Genomic DNA, 15583 nt, shown 5'->3' on the forward strand with positions numbered 1-15583 from the left:
TAGCTGCAGAAGTGACTAGTTAAATAAAGGTTTGTCATCGGAAAAGAAGCGACAGTATTGAGCCATCTCTATGAAACTGACCGTCTGTGTGTTTGATGTGTTAAAAGTTTGTTTAAAAGTTTAATTTAAGTTTATACTCCTCAGTCTGCGTCCCAAGATACTATGTTAACAGGCTTTTCCCTATCTTACTAGTGGACTCGGAAAGGCAAGCCATATGGCAGGGACATGCTCGTAGGGATAGGGCCCCTGCTCGGCCTCCTCTACGGGCTGACAGATGGAGACTCGCTGGGCCCTGAAGAGTGTTCTAATCCTGCTCCCTGGCAGTGCTGGAGACGAGACCGTGTGTTCAGACTCTCTGCTGAGCTTCGAGTCGAGCTGCAGAGGCATGCCGTATCATACATTTGCTGTTAACGGCATAGCTTGCATCACCGTGTAGGACTTGCACTGTTAACAGTGTCTCTCAGGGTGCTTTAATTATTATTTGTGCTGTGGGTGGGTGTGCACCCACACACTTCACACCTGGACATCTAGTAGGAGTAGGACAGCATTAAAGTTTTCTATCATGATAACATCAAGCAACTAATCAAGCTTTTCACAATTATTATGAAATATAAAATAAAATATGCTCAAACTGTTCAAAATAATTTCACCATATTTAGTGATCGATATACTTTTTAAAAATCAAACATTTACGACATAAAAGATCTACTACATTTTAATGAAATATGACATTATCACCAGGTCTGCTATCGTTTACATTTCCTATTTGTCCCACTATGTTCACACAGTTCAGATTAGAACTATGGACAAGCCGATTTACATCCACGTAATGCACATAATGTCCAGAAATGCATGTGTAACGCATGTCCTTTAGTGGTGACTCGGAGCACAAATTCCACTTTCCAATTGTATAAGGAGTGTTTTCATCCCACTATGTTCACACAGTTCAGATTATAATGAGAGAAGCCGATTTCGGTTTCTAAAAATTTGCAAAAATATTATTCTTAGCAGGTTTCATACTGTGTGTGCGTTTGCATATCTAAATGAAGGCGTGCCCACAAACATTTAGACATTTAGTGTGCATTATATACAGGCAAGGAAATTGTACACTCTGGGGTAGGTCTATAACACTAATGCTGTACTAATGCACTAATGTTTTCATAAGAAGCATCCAGCATGCATTGCTCATTTCAGGAATTCCAGTAGATCTTTTCATCTTGAAATTCCCGTTTCCTGTTAGAAAAAAAAGCACAGTTCCAAGTAGGACATGAACTCTCGTGAAGACTAAAGGCAGCTGAAGTTCTTATTGCAGATATGTTTTCATGCTGCTTGGCATTTGTATTCATGCCACTTTGCAGACACAAGCTAAGGACTCTCCTCTGGTTTTAGTGCATGAACAAGGACTGCTTTGCTGTAATTTAGTTGTGGTTTTGAGAAGCCCCTGAAGTAGCCCCCACCCAAGAAATGTGTGTACTCCGTCTAGAGATGTGTGTGTGTGTGTGTGTGTGTGTGTGTGTGTGTGTGTGTGTGTGTGTGTGTGTGTGTGTGTGTGTGTGTGTGTGTGTGTGTGTGTGATCCCTGGCCTGATGCTGGCCACTGCAGCACTCTGCAGTACTCTTCCTCCCCCTCTCCTTGCTGGGCCATGCAATGCAGTGTGCCTTTGACAACAGCTCAGTGAGGACACAGCAAACGCCTCAACCTTGTGATGTTTAGCAAAATTGCACTGACCACTTCTCACTTTGTTTCCGGTCAGGAAAATTGACTGCCAGTCTGTAGGCTGGAGGGAGAAGGAGCATTTGGTCAGTAATAATAATAAAAAGTAAATGACCTTATATTCAGTGGCATGTGGGATCAGAACCACTGCAATGCAGCAGTGTTCTTCTCACACACTTTTGCATGGTTGAAGTCTGCTCGCAAAGCCTAAATGTGACTGAGTAGATGGGAAAATGGCCGTCAGCTAAACCAGAATATTTTGGAACGAACTTAGCTTCTACTCTTAAACCTAAATTAAATGAACTACAACATCTAGGTCTGGTGGTTTGATGTCTTAAAAAAAGAAAAATGGTATCATTACATCCCTGCGATTTTTGTAAGTTTTTATTTCAGATATTTCACCCATTTTCTCCCTAGTTTGGAGAAACCCAACCCATACATATTCTCCCCCTATCACATGCAATGTCCCCACCATTGGGTGTCAGAAGGGTGACCCACGCCTCCTCTTTTTCCTGAACTGCCGCTGATGCAACATCACTGAGCAAACCCACATGTTCCTCGTCTAGTCTACGGCCCTCTATCAGTGATGTATTAGAATTATGGTGAAAATGTTACTCGCGTTGTGGCCGTAGACTCTGTTCTCTTCGTTAGAGTAGGTCCAGCCTTCAAGCTTCAAAAGTTTTAGCATAACCATTTGCCTTCTGAGAAGTTATTGAAGCTATTCAAGCCTCAGTGAAGTGTGTAATACATATCCTAGTATACTGTAACAAGTATCCATTTTTTTTGTTGCATTTTTTGGTTACTAAGTTAGCTTTAGCTCATCAGTTTGCCCAGGTTCAAAGAGAGGGTGGAGCCCTGTTAGCCTTGTGATTGGTCAGAGTTATGCTGACGTAAGCCTGACCCCTTTTAGGCCGCCCATTCTACATCGAGAGAAGAGCCCAGAGGAGCCAGATTAGCTTAATTAGAAAGAAATTTAGGATTTCAGGCTCAGGATCCTAGGGGCTTTATAGTTCTTGGGTGGAACTTTTTCTCGTGTTCTAGTGCATTATTACATTAATGGTCTTTGCACATAGACATAGACTAAAATGTCACTTTTATTCAGATTGGAGATTGACGATTCCCATTTTGCCACATCCCGAATATTAAATAATTTGGGGGTGGGGTGTGGTGTGGGGCGATGAAAGTTCATTCTACCCACCCATAGAGAGTATGGCGGATTATTCTCTCTGGGGCTCCACAGATGTCTGAGGCATCCTTAGTCACCCAATTGGGAGTCCTGTCCTTCCTTGTCTTCCACCCTACTCTGATAAAATGCACTCAGTTGCCCAGTTTTGGTCATTAATGGTGGTTAGTTCTGGTGATTAGTGCTGAAGTGATGTAAGAAGGTCACATTTATGTGTTTTCTGGCTCCTTTTGACATTTGCTTGTAATTTTAGGCCTCTTTTCTTTTCCAGCCTTGTAGTTTTCTGTGATGTGCAGTGCAGAAAGGGTCTAAGCACTGAAGCACATTAGTAGGTTAGATGAGAATCAGTCTCCTCTTGTCTTTGGTTGGTTCAAATACTATTCAAATTCCAACTTCAAGCTCATTTCTCTGAAGCTAGGTCATGTGTGCTGGCCTTCACCTCAGTGACCTCTGCTGCGTGTGCCGGTGCAGACGGGCGAGCGGCAAAGGTCTGGCCGTCTAGACGCTGCAGGGAGGCATCCTGATGGGCTTGTCATTGATTTGTCTGGGGCTTCAACAGCTGATTTGAGATGATAGGACAAAGCTGTGTGTGTGTGTGTGTGTGTGTGTGTGTGTGTGTGTGTGTGTGTGTGTGTGTGTGTGTGTGTGTGTGCACAAGACAGGGAGACTGTGAGTAAGAAAAATGGGTTGATTTTCTGAAGGAATTTGATTCTCTCTGACACCGAACACTGGGAGCCTTCTATATACTGTATGATGAATCGGGCTGTAATGGACCTTTCGCCAAATAACTTAGCTCTATCTTGTAGTCATAAATCACACTCGCTTATTCACATATGGGTAGAAAATAATGCAGGCATCTGTGTGATCGCAGAGGGGCAGGCTGGGCAGAGTGCTATGTCACTGAATGCAATGAAATCCTCACAGCAATGTTCCTTCAAAATCTAGTAGAAAGCCTTCGTCCCTGGACAGTAGAGACAGTTACTCCAGCAAAGGTATGTGAGGGTGCTCACAGAGTGCTTACCTCACAACCTTAATATGAGTGTGTGCGTGTATGATGGAATTAGTCAGTTAATTTTGTGCACTGACAGAATCTTAATCGAGCAAGAATGCCACAACCTGTCAGTTGGCTAGTGGACTTGGTGGAGGATAGTCCTAGAGGTTTCAGTGCAGTCGTCCTACAGTGGTTATTACACAGCTCAGCCAGAGTCTCGTCTACATACTGCATGAGAAGGATCTGCTGGTGGAGCCGAACTGAAGGCAGCAAAAGCAGCAGCAGCAGCGGAGGAGCGCGGAGTCCTCCCGTCGTCTAGTACCAGGCTGTGAAGCAGTAGACCGTAACAGTGTTTCTGATGTCATCGGCTGAGGCAGGAACAATGCTGGAGCTTTCACAAGGCCGTTCCACGTGCTCCTACTGTAAGTGCCTGTCCTACTTTGCTTACTTCTTGAGAAGTTCTACGTTTCGGCCTCACCCAGAATCAGAAGCCGTATCTGAGAAAAGGCAGAGAAAAGGCTTGTGCTCAGGGTTGTGTTCTCAGGTTTACATCTTATCTTTTAAAGGGAGTCTGTGAAGAGCCTCTTACAGCAGTGAGGAGGAGTCTTTTCATCAGGAAATCTCGTCTTGGATCTGGGTTTGGTTGAAGGTGCCCGTAGTTGGCGCTGAACTCGAAGCAGATCTGCTGGGTCTGAGGCCGCTCGGTGTGTATGTGCATGCGTCTTGCTATGAGGAGATGAAGAACTGGGATTTCTGCAGGCAGGGGAGTGGGCCCGGCAGGGTGCCTTCTTCACATTCTCTCCCTCTTTACATTTTAGCTCTCTCTCTCTCTCTCTCTCTCTCTCTCTCTCTGGTTGGCGTCCTCCCCTCTTCTCCTTTTTTTCCCCTGCTGGTGTTCTTTGTTCTCCCTCCAGTCTGGCAGCCAGCCACTCAGTCACGCCTCACCAAATCACCAGGACTCTCACGCTCTCTCCTCTCTCTGCTGCTGACCCACCTGTTCTTCACCGCACACCGCAGTGGCCACGGCCTCAGACGTTGTGTAAGACGAGGCCTAGAAATGGTATGAGAAGTTTGGAGTTGACTGCAGTGTAACCTCATCTGAAGTGTATTCCAGAGCTGCTGCTGCTGCTGATGCAGGAGGACTACAAGTGAAAATGTATCTTATGCTGCTTTTATCTTGGGCCTAGGCTTTGCAGTACAGCGGGAGGGTTGGGGGGGGGTATCAACAGTGATGGAAAGTGAGGTAGCAATGCAGCATGAGCACTTGGGCGATATGATATGGATCACGATACAGGGGTTACAGTTCATTATATTATTATTATTATTATACTGCAATATTTGTTTTAATCAATTTAATCTACAAAGTGGTGCAACAGGAGAGAAATTAAGAGCCACAAGATGTATACATTTCTTAAATACATAAGCCAGCGCAGTTTCTTCTGGTAAGATCATGGTTTAGGTGGAGCTACTGTTGTTGGTTGGATAGCGCAGTAGAGAACACATGCTTTCTTCACAGTGGAGAGAGGGGTTGTTCCCCTATTTATGCAGGAATGGGAACTACAGCTATGATATACCTTTAAGAGACTTCTAACTTCTAAGAGTCTTCCAAAGACTTATTATCGATTATGCAAGTCTTTTATTAGCCAATATGCTTTTATAAATTATTTGTAGTTTTAGTTAAGCTACACTACACTGCTGTTCTGACAGCAAAGGAAAGTTGACTTTTTACACAGTCAGAACAGTGGGATTTAAAGACAGGAGGACAGCACTGCCGTCTAGCAGACGGGGTTTAAACGCAACACAAAGTCAACCACTGTCTGCCACCAATCTACAATGTAAACTATTAATTAAACAACATCAATACTGCGTTTTTAAGAATGGCTACAGATGGATACAGTATTGCGAATCATAAAATTGTGATCGATATATTTCTATTTTCTTACACCCTTAATGAGCTCAGTTGTCATTTCAGGTTGATTCGGCAGATTTAGCGAACCTCCGAATAATAACAGGAGCACCGTGCGAAAGTAAACAAACGCCATGGTCAACAAACAAACGGCATGGTCAACAGTGAGCGGAGTCTGGTTGCAGTAAGGACTTAGTAAGGACGTAAATCCATCACCAGTCCCCGGACATCCACTCTCAAGCCCTTTGTTGCTGTTGCCGTGTTATTGTATTGCAGTTGTTGTTCAGCCAGGTGCTCTATTGGCTCTCTTAACATTTGATTTTGTGAGTTTCTGTGTTGTTAGCTCAGTTACACCATTAAACTCTCAGACATGAGAGAATATGACAGACTGAAAATGCCCTGTTTGTTTGACATCTGTTCTTCTTTTATTTAATAACTTTTTGTGTTTGTCCTTATTAAACCTCCATCACAGAAACAAAAAACTAAACTACGTCACTGATGAATACAGGCTGAAAACATGTACCATATTTAGCGTGATATCACTCGGCCGTAATCACGCAGGATGCTAAGGCTTTTGAACGTCTGAGGATCAAACTGCGGGTAACTGAGAATCTCTTTTCAGTCAGTTTTAATGAGATGCATTAAGTGAACCTCTGATTAAAACCTACAGCAGAGCAATTTCATGTCTGTGCTAGGGCTGCCGTGCATAGTCTCCGAAGTCGATGACATTGAAGCTGAAAATGTGTATTCAGTATTTTGAAGCCGACGCATTATTTTAACATTATTTTAATCGACTTTATCTTCACTTTTGTTCAGATAGCAAATGCTTTTCCTTATTACTTCTCCTCAACTGCTCCATGAGGTCAGTTGTTTCTGGCTCCAGTCCGATCAGCTCCATTCAGAGCTACAGCTTTTTTAAAATAAATAAAAAAATAAAAAGTTGGGGCTGCAGCAGAGTCTGACTCGGTTGCGAAATAGATTGCCAAAGACCAAAGGCATCAAAAACATGAGAACGTTAGATTAGCACGAAACTTAAAGGTGGTTCATACACTGGGCAAAGCGCCGAAGGCATACCACAACAGCGCTCTCGCGATGCGCGAGCACCTGAAGAGACAAAAACACACAGTTGCTACCCAGAAAGCTATGGCATCAGAAACGGCAAAACCACCGCAGCTGTTGTCTGCTCGTTTTTAAGGCTAGTAGATACATAACTAGTGCACCGGACTGTCCGCTTTGCTCGATGTTAATACCTTTTGCAGCACCAGCACTTGCCGACCGCATGCTTTGATGCCAGCTAGAAGTGTAAAACACGTGTGTGTTTTATATGTAAAGGAATTTTGGTATTGCGTAGATGGCTGGGTGAAGGTGAAGTTCCAAGGAGGAGGAGAAGTTCCATTTTCTCCATGGCTCACATCATATTTGACATTAGCATACAATGACCCCTAGCACTTGATTTCTTCATGCTCTTAAATAAAAATTAATTCCAGTGTAAACACCCACTAATCCCACACAGTCGAACACCATAGAGCTGGTTGGTGTTGCTAGTGTGTGTTTGTGGGCTTTGGGCTTGACTGGATATAAACCATATCTAATGACTCTGTTCTTACATTATAGTAAGCACATGTCAGTGTGTAGGAATGGCATAAATACACACGATCACATGCACTCTGATAAGGGATGTAAATACTCCACTGCACTGCAGACTATTGTGCTAAAGATGTTCTTGTTTAAACCTACAGTTTTTCATTTAATATGTAAATTTTGTTTTACAGTTTTGTCAAAATAAAAGAAATCTAAATGCTCAGTTTAGCCTTTGGAGGGAAATGAATCATTTATAATTAAGCACCTCATCGATAGATTAATCAATAGTGAAATAGTCGTCAGTGGCGGCTCTAGCCTGTAATAATGGGTAATGGTATGTATGAGCAACTAATGACTGCTTTCTTAATCGATTAGTTGGTCCACTGTGATTTTGATTAATCGGGAATAGGAATAGGGCTGCTTTCATCAAGGGCAGAGTAATAAATCTGCATTGTGCACGAAAACGCTGCTTTACTCAATGTGGCAGAATTAACAAACAGATCGTATATGACTTCTATAACATGATCTGGTCTTGCATTGCACTAGAACTCTATGATGGAACTAGGTCTACTTAAATAGCTTGTGTGGTTGAGTGACCTCATGTCATCAAACATGACCTCACTAAGCACAGAAACAGCCGGCCGGCAGCCGCGTCCACGCTGAGTCCTGAAGCGGCTCATCACACCAGAAACCACAACAGCCTTTGAGAAACATCCGTCCACATAAAAACACAAAACAGAGTTTTAAGATCTCCACCCTGCAGAGCAGCTCCCAAAAGCTGGCCTAAAACATAGATTTCATGTGGTCAGGAGGTCAAAAAGCCTGAGGGGGAAAATAAGCTGTGTGTGTTAGTGGAGTGTTTCTTCCTATAGGGCAGTACAGTGTTTCAGTAGTTTAAGGATGATGACCTACTTTTAGACTTTTAGATCATTTGAGGGGAAGTGATTCCAGCTTATTCTGAAGCTTTGTGCTTCTTAAAGAAGAAATATTACATTGATATTCATTAAAAGAATAACTCGAACACAACATCTAATGGACCAAGCAATGTTCTAGAGGAGGACTGGTTCTACAAGAACTTTACAACTTTACTGCTATAAAAGTTTCTCTTGACTCTGAGACCTTGTTTAACATTGTGTAATTAATTAAAACACAGCCCGGACATTATGTAAAGCAGCTCCACTGTGTAAAAGAGCTATAACCAGGAGCATGATGTCGGCAGTCTGCCCTGACCGGAGCATTTTCCAGATCATCATCAGTTTGTGTTGATGATTATTATTATTATTATTATTATTATTACTATGATTATTATGATTATTTTTACTATATCGCCACCTTTTCCTCAAAAGCATCCATAGACAGTCATGCTCACTTACATAGGCTGTTTTCTCCAGCATCTTTGGAGTAGTTTGTGGAGGCTTACCTTCCTGAAGGCCCTGACAGTGTTGTTAACTCCTCACTGGACGGTGGTAGCTTACTGACCGTGTTGGTGGGCCACATTTTCTATTTAGTAATACACATCTTCCTGTAGCCTAACCAGAGCTAGCTTTTTAATATTGAAATATGAATCATTCCACCTGTCTGGTTGTAGGATCTCATGATGTGGTGGTAAGACACTCTTGAAAATGCAGTCTTGAAAATGTGCAACCACAACTCTCCCAAGCTCTCCTAGGATTTGAACTTCTAATTCTGTGGTCACTCACTAGCCAAGACCTTCAACCACTGAGCAGCCACTACAAGCTTTATTTATCTGGGGGGATTGCAGAGATCTGTTGTGGATACCCTCATAAAGGGGAGGATGGTCTAGACTCTAGATTATATCAAATAAAATGTGTGATCGGAGATCTACAAACCCACTGTCATCTCACGTTGCTTTCCCTTTACATGTGAATTATGTAACTAAAGCTTCGATCACCATCCAATGAAAGTCCTGAAGTTCCTCACATTTGTTTATTTACATATTCCCATGTTCAAAAGGCCAGGAATCTTTTAAAACCCACCAACTTGGCCAAATAAAAAAACAATACGAAGAAATAAAGAAGCTTAAACACCCTTTTCTGTAGCTTTTTGTCCAACCTGGCCTAAGCCTTTGCTGAACAGCATCCAAAAATGGACCAAATTGAATCGCAAATGTCATGGGTTTCATGGAACACCTAGCAATCCAGATGGTTAAGGCCTGTTCACTCAATTTGCCAGCTGAGCCAAGTGTTTTGCCAGGCGGCTTTGAGTGGCGCAGCGTCTCAGCACGCCGTTATTACCTATTTTATCTTTTACACGGCTGAGCTGCAGGTGGAGGCTGTGAAGGGAACACCTGGATTACTTCAGTGCTGTGAGCAAGCAGAGCGACACTTTAAACACTGTGCGTGAAGCCGGCATTACCACCCAAACTCGGATACCAACGACCGCTGTCGCAACACATTGCCTGCTTTTGCTCGCCGGGGGTGGGGGGGGTGGGGGGCTTAGCAAGAGGTTTACCCATGACTGCACATTATTACTAACTGCAGGAACCTGTTGCAGGTTGCTCCTGGTGAGACGCGACCTGGAGGCTGTTTCAGTTCGACGTTGATTAATGAGCAAACTGCGTCTGCTTTCAATGCAAAACAAAGATTACCCTTTCTCCTGCTGTCTCCAGCATTTTCCTTTCCCCCTCTGCTTCCACCTCTCTCTCTCTAGCGCACTCTCTCTCACTCTCCCCTTCTCCCCTTCTGTCTCTCTCCCCCGGGGGCAAGCTGTTGTCTCACCTTGGCTGGCAGGCTGGCTGGTGCGATTGATTTGGAGTCTGGCTGGGTAAAGTCAGCTCAGTGCAGCGTTGCCTGCATTAGCTTCAGCCTGATTTCACCAGCCACAGGGAGACAGACAGACCCCCTACTGAGATCACATCCACCACGGCAGCGCGCCTGCACCCGGAGAGAATAGCGTAATCATCTTACTCCATGCGCATCTTAGGCATGGGGCTGATGTTGTTTTTTTCTCAGGTGGTTTCTACAGGGAAGGAGGGAGGTCTTCTTTTAATCTAATGTTCCTCTGTCTGCGTCTCGATGGTCTTCTCTTTCAAACCCATATTTTGTCAATTAGCAGTGTTTAATATGGATGGGAAATGCACAGATTCAGGGCCCAGCCAATATGAACCCTATATACACCAACCAGCCAGTTCATTAAGTCCTCCTCCATGTTTTTACACTCTTAGCTCCACTGACCATATAGTAGCACTTTGTAGTTCTATAGTGTAGTTCTGTAGTCCATCTGCTTCTCTGCATACTTTATTAACCTCCTTTCAGCCTGTTCCCCAAAGGACCACGACAGAGCAGGTAGTATTTGAGCGATGGGTTTTCAGCTCTGCAGTGACCCTGATGGTGGTGGTGCTGGTATGAATGGACCAGCCACAGAAGTGCTGCTGGAGTGTGTCTGTCCACTCTGTTAGACACTTCCACCTATTTGGTCCACCTTCTAGATGTAAAGTCAGTGACAGAAGCTCATCTGTTGCTGCACGGTTTGTGTTGGTCATTGTCTGGTCCTTCATCTGTGCTCACAGGGCGCTGCCCACAGGGCGCTGTTGACTGGGTAGCAGTGACGCTTAGATGTTTAAGCTGATAGAGATGTAAGAAGGATGGTGGCCTGAGCAAAAAAGGTATGGAGGTGGTGGTTAGTCTGCGTTCTCAGAGCTGGAAAGACCAGGGTGTGACTGGTCAGCCAGCATTTTCCATCTCATCCTAGAGGAGTGAAGATCTTCCAGGTTGGACAGCCGACAGCCAGTGATTTGCCCTGTTCATTGCAGTGTGTGTGGTGTGTTAAGATGCAGAGCTGGATGTTATGATGGACTCTGTTATGGCTGTGTAGAGCTGGACCAGCAGTGCTTGAGGAGGCCCAAATTCAGCCCAAACTGGAGGGCCTTCTTCATAACTGCAGTAATCATAAATACTGCATATGAGCGTTGTACCACATGTGGGAGAAAAACAATCAATACACAGAAGCCCAATTATCTGTGTTCTAAGCATTGAATGAAATTTACTGTTTTTTTTTTTTTTTTTCGTTGGTCATGGGGCTGATAAACCACTGCCCTGCTCTTTGTACAATTTCTACTGCTCTAAACACACCTGTTGCATCTTAAGAAGTACTTAACAACCCTTCCTGAGATGAACTGGGTGTGTTAGGATGTTCTCACATGTAATTCATTTGAAATTAACCAAACTCTGGTCTGTTGGATTTCTCAGACCGTCGAGTCCTGGTTTCTTTTGCATATGCCGACACATCCAACAACCTCAGGCCCATAATCATACTAAACCCAGACCACGGACCAGTTGTTCTCAGTTAGTCTCAGTGCAGTTTGTTTTTGATTCGTACCGTGGTCTGATTTGATTCGGGCATTGTAAAAGGTAAACGGCCCTGGTCCGCTTCATGTTTGGCTTTATGGTTAAAGGACTTTGAGACTTACCGTACAAACGCTGCCACGGTCTTCCTGAGCTTAGCGGATAAAAACAAGCTCCTCAGGAGAACGGCTGCCCACGGGTTTGTTTGATCTTACAAAAGGACAGCAGCACTGTCATATTACAGTAACACACCATGAAAGCCCAACTATTACAGAGATTTTATCTTGATTAAAGGGTGATGCGAGGCACGCCATGACACAGTTACACCCTTCTACCACAGTTATGCACAGCCTCAAGTGGCTACTGCTTTTAGAAAATGGCAACAAACAATATAAGCTGGCGTATAATAAAATAGGCTCCTGCAGTTAAAATGGATTCTAATAACTTACTGGAGCTGTTGCTGTGTTTTTACCTGGGTATCTTCTTCAGGTGGGGTCTCAGTTCTAAAGGAGTTGTGTGATCTGAAAGTGCTCGGAGATGTTGAAGGGCACTAGAAAGACACTTCACTTTGGGTCTTAAATTGATTTAGTTAGACTTATAGTGATTTATTTTGGGTGTGTATGAGCATGTAAAACGAACTCTGACCCCTCTGAACAAACCCACAAATGAACCGAACTTCTGAGGTGACCTCCTTAAGGACCACAGAATTTATAGATTTCCAAAAGGCATTGCTTTTTCAATCCATAAGCTGATGTGTTTTGTTCTGGTAAGACCAAGGTTCAGGTCAGTGGGGTTACTGTTAGGAAGGGTTGAATAGCACAGTGGAGAGACACCCCCCCCCCCCCCCCCCCCCCCCCCCCCCCCCCAATATCAGCCAACATCATCCAACATCATCCAACATCATCCAATATCATTTTGTGGATTGCTGTAGTCTTCGAATCGATACAGTATTTTAAAACATATTGCAATACTTTGATATTGCAATTTTCTTTACCTGCACCATTCTTCAGTGGTGCAGCTGTTCGGTTTAGCCTCGAGTTGATGTGAAGTTTGAGTCACACTGGAGAGAGAGTTTCTAATTATTAGCCATGCCTAATGTTAGTTGTGGTCTAGAGGGGTATAAAGCCTCCCAGCATTGAGCTGTAGAGCAGTGAAACTGTGTTCTTTGGAATGATGGTGGTGCTCCATCCAATACTCTTGGGATGAGTTGGGGATGGGGTGGGGCGGTGATCATCCAACATCCTGACCTCATTAATGCTCTTGTCATCAAATCAAATCCTAACAGCAATGCTCTAGAATCTAGTAGGAAGCCTTCTTAAATGGACAGTAGAGACAGTTACTCCAACAAAAGCAGGAGACACTCTTTTTAATTTCCTTGATTTGGGAAGAAACAATGAATGAGTAGGTGTCCCAATACTTTTGGCTATGCAGTTTGTAAAGTTTTTAAAGCAAATGAGTGTTTGTGATTTATCGGCCAGATTTGTCAGTATTACCCATTTATCAGGCAGGTCCTGATACTAATGGACTGTTACACCAAACTCTGAGTACATGTTGATCCGTGTGTAGAGACCAGCCTGACTGCTGGAAAGGCTTGATCCTAACTGTAATTTTGACTGTGGTCTGTGGTCCCATGGTCTGCAGTACCTTGGCTTGATCTTTGCAGAATGTAGCGATGGTGTCCTTAAATGGCCTGTGTGTGTGTGTGTGTGTGTGTGTGTGTGAACGTGCGTCTGTTTGATTTGGACACTGTTGGATTGTTTCACAGAACGGGGCTCCGTGAGCTCCTCTGAGGCAGTGTCTGTGTGTTGGCGGAGTGTGTTTTCCCCGTGCAGCTGGGCGGTGCGGTTCATGTGAGGTGAACATGCTCGGAAGGGCCGGGCCTATTGAGCGCTCGCTGCTATGTCGGAGCGGGTAGCCAGTCGCCTGCTGAGACCCCTAATTGCTCTCTGGGTCATCCCAGGCCAGGCAGCATTACAGCAGGGCTGGGCCGGCTCATCTACTTCTGAGTACAGGCTGCATCTATTAGTTAAGGGACTGAATCATCAGCATTAGCCTCAGAGCAGTTATCACAACTATTTCAGAAGAAGCATTTTTAAGGACTTCTCAGGTGAGCAGCTCCGTTCCACTGTTCCACTAGTGCTGCTCTTAAGTGTCATCATCTGCTGGGTTGGGATGGATACTGTAGAAGGCATCACTCTCTTCAGAATAAAGGAAAAGAAGCTCTCTGTACTCGCAGAGATCACTGGCAGAAAACCGCAACCTCTGAATAAATCCGGCCTGGTCTTTCCAGCTGTAGATCACTGGCACTCTACCAGAGGACCTGGTGTTACCACTTTACACCCATCCTCTGCGTCTGCCCTCCTGTGACTTTATTCCATTTTAATTAATCTGGTTCCTCTTTTTTGTGTGGTGTGTGTCAAATGTGTACCTGATGATGACATTGTTTCTCTCTCTCTCTCTCTCTCTCTCTCTCTCTCTCTCTCTCTCTTTGTTCTTAAAATCTCTTTTTTTGTCTCTCTGTCTCTTTCTCTCCTTCTACATCTCTTTTTCCTTGTTCATTCTCTCTACTTGTGTTTTCTCTCTCTCCCTCTTTGTTTTATAACTGTCTCCTTGTGCTCACTCTTTTTATACTTGTGCTCTTTTTTCCCCTCTTTCTCCTTGTTTTCTCTCTCTCTCTCTGCTTGTGTGCCTCTCTCTCTTTCTTTCTCGCTCTCTCTCTCCTTGTGCTGTATTTCTCTCTCCTTCTTCTATATGTCTCTTCTTGTGCTCTCTCTCTCTCTCTCTCTCTCTCTCTCTCTGTCTCTCTCTCTCTCTCTCTCTCTCTGTCTCTCTCTCTCTCCCTCTCTCTCCTTATTCCATAACTCCTCTTCTTTTTCTGTATCTTCTCCTTGTTCTCTCTCTCTGTCTCTCTCTCTCTCTCTCTCTCTCTCTCTGTCTCTCTCTCTCTCCTTATTCCATAACTCCTCTTCTTTTTCTGTATCTTCTCCTTGTTCTCTCTGTCTCTCTCTGTCTCTCTCTGTCTCTCTCTGTCTCTCTGTCTCTCTCTCTCTGTCTCTGTCTCTCTCTCTGCTGCAGTGACTGTTCCAGTGCTCCATGCTCCAGAGAGAGAGGGCGAGCGAGTGTATTGACGCTGCACTCTGAGGGATGAGCTGGCATGCTGATTAGAGCTCTGCTGAGCGGGGCGCATTCCCCTGAGAACTGCAACAACCACACACCTGCCTCCAGTACCTGAGACCTTCACTACACCTGCATCGGGTAGCAGACTTACCTGACTGGATCCCTCTCTCTCTGTCCTCTTTGTTCCTCTCTCTCCCTCTCTCTCTCTCTCTCCCCATCTCTGTAAGGCAGCCATGACCTGCGTGCTCTGGCTGGGGGGGTAATCGTGTTAATTGGAGAAGAGGTGTGTTGGTTGCTGTGGTGACCCCGCCCTGACCTTGCTGGAATAGACTTTTTGTCTCACTCCAGACTGCGTGACCCAGCCCCCCCAACCCCCCTTCCCTGTGCTCTGCTGCCCTTTCTGCAAAGTGCTGCCTATGTGGGGGTCAGCGGCCGGAACATAGCCGGAGCTGGTAGCGGAGAAGCTGGAATTGGGGGAGAGCTATGGACTCTTGAGGTGAAGATGACGGGAGCGCGCTGGCTGTGTCGTCCCCAGCAGCCCTCACTGGATCAGACCGGTTAACGACGGACACGTGCTGTGCTGGAGGAGCAGTATGCAGGAGGCTGACCTACCGGCCACAAATGCTTTCACAGGTGAGGAACGCCTCCGAGGGCTGGGTGCTACATTTGAAGGTGCTTTTGTAATGTCCTATTCAGAGTGTTCTGAACTTGTGACATGAAGACTCCAAGCCAAAGACCTAAAAAACTTAAAACCGTGCAGACATCATATTCATTATTGTTCATTTGAA

At 44.6% G+C, this 15583-nt stretch overlaps 1 protein-coding gene across 1 annotated transcript in view; it reads left to right on the top strand.

The window, feature by feature from the left end:
* The window catches only part of ldlrad4b (low density lipoprotein receptor class A domain containing 4b), a 78481-nt gene that overhangs the window by 8638 nt on the left and 54260 nt on the right, over positions 1-15583 (top strand). The window contains exon 2 of the mRNA XM_072679504.1: positions 14754-15428. Coding sequence (XP_072535605.1) covers positions 15389-15428 — 40 coding nt within the window. The 5' untranslated portion in view covers positions 14754-15388. The remainder of the gene's footprint in view (positions 1-14753; positions 15429-15583) is intronic.

This window comes from Salminus brasiliensis, chromosome 5, assembly GCF_030463535.1.
Source record: "Salminus brasiliensis chromosome 5, fSalBra1.hap2, whole genome shotgun sequence".
Classification (NCBI taxonomy): Eukaryota; Metazoa; Chordata; class Actinopteri; order Characiformes; family Bryconidae; genus Salminus; species Salminus brasiliensis.